Below are 6599 nucleotides of genomic sequence, written 5' to 3' on the forward strand. Positions count from 1 at the left end.
ATGAATGTCTTTAGCATAATTGGATAGACCCCTGAACTGTGTCTGTAAGTTGTGTCAGCTGATGATGGCTGTCAACCAACAGCTGTTGGTGATGAGTCAAACATGTTGGTTGTTGGTTTTTGCCTGCACCGACAGCTTGGGTGAAGGTGTTGATCGCAATCCCCGCCTCAGGCCCTCGTATTGCAGCGTATCAGTGTGGGCCTTTTGAGATTGCAAATTCGAGAGGTTATCAGTTCAGAAAGATGAGCATATGTTGAAATATTACATAGCTATAGTCTGGTGTGGAGCCTTCAGTGTCTTGTACCCTGTCATGAGAGAGGTCAAACCGTTATTGATGGCTAGTCTTGGCTTCGGGAATCGTCGATCCGCGTCGATCACTCATGCAGCCCGTTTTTGTTTGCCGGCATACGGACAGTCTGTGACCTTAGTACGCTTGGCTTGGGACCTAAGTTAGGCAAGAATAAGGCATAATAGTATTGGGTTATAATGGCTACAAATGGTATAAAGCGGCTGATACTGAGTGGCTGCCGAAGTTTGGATGTCTGCGTAATTAGAACAATGGTGGTTTTTGATGTCTTGGCTCTGACGCATAGCTATTGGTTGATGTAGTACGGAAGTTCCAGCTTCTGTCATTTAACTTCCCGCTCAGCTCAGCCTAGCCCGCTTGAACCTCGATTATCATATTGAAAATCTTGGGCGATATTCATCGCTGGAAAATCAAGTCCACTGCTCGATTGAGACTCACCTCAACCACTCACCCGGCGGGCGCAAGCTTTGGCCAAGGTCGAGTTTCTGACTCGAATACCTAAATACCTATGTGCGTTTTTACTATGAACTTGGACTAACTCTTAGTTCCCGCGAGCTTGCATCTGTGAGGAGCATAGCCTCCACCAATCTGTGGTCGAGCGTTTCTCTCTAGTTGGTGTCGGGTTTATTGAGTGGTTGCAGCTAGTCGACCATTAAATTGATCGACTGACTTTATTCATGTGTGATCGGCCGATGGTTCGGCCGGACGGGCGGCTGAAGAGTCAGTATCAGGCAAAGGTGAACGGCCCTCTGGTGGCATGTGTTGGTTAAGCTAGTAAAGAGTTTCAGGTAATTGATCAGGCGCCTTTGAATAGCTGTGCCAATAGGGCATTCTGCATTCACATTCGCATAACACACATCAATGTGTGTGCCCTTAGAGTCTAGAAATAGGAACCCATTGGCTTGGAAACATGAGCGGCTTTGGTCAGAGGGATGAAGGCCTGGAACTTGCAGTGCAGTTCCTAGCTCCCAACGACTCATATCACATACTGCCGACGTCTCCCTTGCCATTCCATGTCTAGATTTCTCTTAGACGACGTTGCAGCTGCATACGTGGAACAGTTGATTGAACTGCACGATATCTCGGTTGGAGAGCGCTAAATAGATCCGGTTCTTTACAAATTCATCCGGGTGCAGAACCCTTGATCAAAGGGTGTGGGGTTTTCCCTTGGCGCAAGTTCTCATTGTGGCTATCACTCCGAGACATGCGGGTGATCTACCGCTGAGGGATATCAAGGTCTACGTAAATCACAGACAATTCACATTCTAATACGTGATAGACAAGCAAACAACCTTCAATCGATCGAAAGCCTGCAGATGCGTCATGTGAGGCTTTTCTCGGTTCATGATATGTACATCATACCTGTACGCTGATCTCGGTATTGGAGTACTAATACTGTATCGCCAATGATATCATGTTTGCTTTTTTCTTTATTACGTCTCTTATCAACACCGTTTCAAGGATGCCCAATACGGGATGGAGCTCGCCCAAATATTTGGAAAATAAAGATACGGTGATCGTCGGAAGTGCTTTTTATTCTTCCAATTTTCGTCCCCTAATGTGTGCGATGGCTGCGCACCCGATTGTAACGCGAACAAATACGAAGGACTCGTTCATCCGAGGGTCACATTTGATGTTGCATTATCAATGACTGTACTGCAGCTACCTAGTTAGTGCATACCGCACTTGTATTCCAGTGCACAATGCCCACATGCAAAGATGCAATTGTGTTGTTGCGGGTCAAACTCCATGTCATACATCTGTACCCAAGGAAAGCATTAGTTGTTTTTAGCGACATACCTATCATGAGTTATTGAGTCAAAGCGTATGTCTGCTTTCTTATTGGCTACCAAAGTGTTTACGAAAAGCGTTTTTATCGAGAGTTAGACAAAGTGAAATCGACTTCAACCAAGCACATGCATACACACATGCAGATTACATACTATTTTTACTAGCTGTATCACTATCACAACGACTGACCCAGCTTGTGCCAATTGATAAAGGATCGACACGAATGACAAGCAAAATTTATAGGCTGATCATTAGAGTAATCGGCTAGTCTAGGTGACCAGATAGCTTTCATTTTACGTCATGATAGGCGAGACGATCAACATATTGGATTCCGACAGAAATTGTCCAGTTGGTGACAGAGCCTGTTCTACTTCACGAGACGGACGTGCTTTGTATTAATTATATCAATTGCTACGTCAACCTTGAAAAAGTAGTAATATATTATTCGGCGTATAACAGAAGTCCTTTCCTTCCTTGTGTGGTCCGTGGGTCATAAAAGTAAAGCACTGGAGGGGACAAAAAAGCAATCGTTGACGAAGTGAAGAACAGCACAAACAGTATCCCTAACAATAGCGGGATGGGCAGTGAAGCTAATCATGTTGGCTTCTTGGCAATGGGCCTCATTCAGTGGGCCAGACACACCCTGTTCAGCCCGTGGCGCTTGGCTTGACCTTACCTGACCGACCTTACCTGACTGCCGGGGACAAATTCAGGACAGGAACAGGAACAGGAACGGCTTTTGGTGGTTACATCTAATTTGCGGCACGGACGATTCAAGGCAGGCAACTCCCCGCTGTTGTGAGACGACACGGGACCACTATACGATGGGGGCAGTGAGCATCGCTGGAAATATGCAGCAAGAAGAACAATAGGCTCCTCGTCTACAACAACGCAAAGGGAGAGACCGGATATGCAGGCTCAGATGCTTCAAGGGATAAGAAAAGTTGACCCCCTACATTGTAACTACAAGTTCCTCATATGATTAATATAGCTACACATTCTTCCTGTGACTCTTGTTCCCCATTTATCCTCCCTGTCTTTCAACACTTGACACCCATGTCTTGCTTTTGGTTTGCCGCCCTGCCCTTGTAAGTCATTCGCTCATTCAGTCAGCCGAACCCTGGTATTGGCATTGACGTTGACGTTTGACCCGTCCCGAGGTGATTGATTGATTGATTATTTGCTTGGGCCAGGTCTGATCTGATTTTCAGGTTGTTGGTGGACTCTGTATTGTTTAGTTTGCCTGTCCTTTACGGTGCATCTAATGCCCAATGGGCCAAGGCCGAATGTGAATGAGAATGAGAATGAGAATGAGAATGAGGTGGATGAACAATCATGGATATTCCTATTACGCATGTCGGATGCTCCGTACAGTTCTCAAATCTCGATGCTGATGACGATGCAAATGGGTTCGTATCGAGCCGAGTCGAATCGAATGAAACAGCGTGTACCGTGTAGATAACATTGTTGGATGGTCCCTTGATGCATGAGAATTGGGTAGTTGGGCGAATCGAGTACACGGCTTACCTACAGATACCTGTTTCCCCATTATAATAGCATTGACAACCCTGTAAGCCGTACCGTGAACTCAATTCAACTCAACTCACTCAACTCTAGCCTTGTCTCTGATCTGCTCACCTCATCCCATTACGGTTTGGCCCTGAACCTTTGAATGCTCTCTTTCGGAGCAGGTATCCCTCCCAAGTAAAGAGGGTCGGTTCGGTCCCCTCCTGCTTGATTCTGGGTCAGGCTATTAATTAAATAAGAGCTCACCATCCCATCCTATCCCATCCCATCCCGGCTTCTCGGACTGCCCTCGACCTTGGTCTTTTAAAACCGACGACTCCATCCCCTTCTATCTCGGGTTTCTTAGTCTTGTTTCCGGCTCATCTTTGCGCCCATCGGAATCTTTGTTTCTATATCGAGTACGGAACATTCAATACTTCCTTCTGTCTTCTCTTCTCTATTCTTTTCTCTTAATACGGTACCCGGCTATTTCACACCTGAACTTATATTCAGACCTATCTCCTTCTCTGCCTCTTCCCACACACACTCTCTCTCTTCTCGCCTGCCGTTACCTAGTGGCGCAATCTTCAACCATCGAACTTTAACAGCTGCCTACCTACCTCAACCCGTCGTCATTCTTCGATCCACACTAAACTTACCTCCAACGTTCCGGCCGGAACTCTTCTCCCAGCAACTGGCATTGGATCGAATGCGAGCCCACGATTTGAATTGACGCAAATCCAAGAAAAGAGGTGTCGCATATTTGCCAACTGTCAATCGCCAGCTGAATCGCCCTAATCTGGTCTGGCCCTGGCCTGGTCTGGTCTGATTTGTTCTACTCCATTATTGATCCAACTTCAAAAGACACAGGAACCGCCCAACCCCATACATTAGTACCTGCCGCCTACAGTACTACCTAGGTCCATACCAAGTCAAGATTCAACCAGCTTTCACTGCCTCACCCCACGCAAATAAACCAAATCAAATCAAACCACGACAACCTCGTTTCTGTCTCCATTCTCAGCTTACAACAACTATTTCCTCTACCGATCTTGTATTTTCTCTCGACGATGCACTGAGATCATATCATATTCCGACCCGACTCGACTTGACAACTTCACCGCCACATTTCTCACCACCTCTGGCTAACCAGCCGTTTCCCCCAAGCCATGATCGCGACAGTCCTTCGCCAGAGTCCGGTCATCGCTGTTGATATGGCTAACTCCACCACAACCACAACAACGCCTTCCACCACCACAAGCGTTAGCCTTGGCGCCAACAACGGCGCAGAAACTAACACAAATGCCACAGCTCCCGAGCTAAACGACTTGGACTACTTCGTCAACGTACTGCAATTACGGGATGGCAGAACAGAGAACCAGATCGAGGATGACCTTGTGTCTAAAGCGAGTGCCCTCGGCATCTCGAGTGCACCAGTCGCTGATAAACGCAACACGTCAAGCGTCGAGTCGGCTTCAACGGCCTACAATGCGCGGACGTTCTCTATGCTTTCCAGCGGTTCAACCAGTACCGCCTTGACAACACGCTCGTCATTGTTTGGTCCGCCTACGCCTGACCCAGCGCCATCAAGTGGTCGCCAATCCAATGATCTTAGCTTTGGCCAATACGATCGATACCTGTCTGTGATTGATCCTCACCATAACCACCCAAAAACTACAAGACAATCGCTTTTGCCCGCCGATTCTCCTCCAAGCATTTTTAGCGGCAAGACGAAACGCAGTTTATTCAGTGTCAAATCAGGATTCAAATTACGATGGAAGAAGAGGTCCCCCCAGCCGATTCAGGTCGTTCTGTGCGTAACCCGGACTCCGATTGATATTGTCTTACAGGTCCAGAACATACTGACTGTTGTCGTAGGACCTGTGTGAGCTGCCGTGCCGATTTCAAAAGCTCGAAATCACTGCACAGTGTTTCATGCGGCCACACGTATTGCAATAACTGTTTAAGGTCACTCATTCATGCGGCCATGTCTGACGAATCTAGCATGCCTCCGAGGTGCTGTGCCCAGCCGCTACCCGGCTCGGTGGTAAGGGACCTGCTCAGCCGCGATGCTCAGCAGGAATTCTTAAAGGCTATCGTCCAGTACAGCACACCCTGGCAAGCGAGGGTATTCTGTTCGAATTCATCTTGTGGCGAGTTCATTCCACCACGTCAAAAACTGGATCCCAAATATCCATCAAATGTCACATGTCGCAAATGCAACACTAGAGTTTGCCTTATGTGCAAACGTAACGCCCATCCTACGGGAAAGGACTGCCCGGAGGATTGGGAACTGGACCAGGTTATCAAAACAGAGGGCAAGGCCGGTTGGAAGAGGTGCTACAAGTGTCAAAATTTGGTTTCACAAGAAAAGGAAAGCTCGCACATGACTTGCAAGTGCAAAGCCCAGTTTTGCTATACTTGCGGTGGTGTATGGGATTTTACTTCCGGGTGCCCCAACAGTTGTAATCAAGAGGAAGAGATGGAACGGAGGAGAAGGGACGAGCAGGTTCAGTTGGCTGAATATGAGGAAGAGAAGGCCATGCAGGAGACAGCTGCCGCGGCAGCCTCAGCTGAACGACTGGAAGCCGAGCGACAAACGCGCAACAAAGGGGACTTTTCTGACATGGCCAAGACACAAAAACAAGAGCTGACTCGTTTCCTCAAATTCTTTGAAGAAGGCAGAGAGCACATGCGGTCCCGATTTGTCGAGCAAAGGAAGGCGATGTTGCAACAACATGTCGGGGACGAGGAAAAGATGAAGGAAAAACACGCCAAATCGATTAGTCAGTTGGAAGATCGACAAGTGGCTGCCGAGATGGACCTTCGAAATACCTTGGAAGCCAGTGCCCGTAGTGTCAACATTCGACTGAAGCACATGGAAGCTTACTGCGACGGTCTGGGACGCAACAGTGGAAGCTCAAGTCCAGACTCGGCAAGTATGCAGCCTCAACGTGTGGTTACAGAACGTGATCTTCGTGAACTGGGCCAACAG

The 6599-nt window shown here is 47.8% G+C and overlaps 1 protein-coding gene across 1 annotated transcript; it reads left to right on the forward strand.

Annotated features, from left to right (window-relative positions):
• Positions 1 to 4773: 4773 nt before the first annotated feature.
• FGSG_08639 (uncharacterized protein) lies at positions 4774 to 5493 on the forward strand (the record flags this gene model as incomplete). The annotated part of the gene is made up of 1 exon (XM_011321801.1): positions 4774 to 5493. The coding sequence occupies one exon, from the start codon at positions 4774 to 4776 to the stop codon at positions 5491 to 5493; it is 720 nt and encodes a 239-aa protein (XP_011320103.1).
• Positions 5494 to 6599: the final 1106 nt, after the last annotated feature.

This window comes from Fusarium graminearum, chromosome 2 (genome assembly GCF_000240135.3).
Source record: "Fusarium graminearum PH-1 chromosome 2, whole genome shotgun sequence".
Taxonomy (NCBI): Eukaryota; Fungi; Ascomycota; class Sordariomycetes; order Hypocreales; family Nectriaceae; genus Fusarium; species Fusarium graminearum.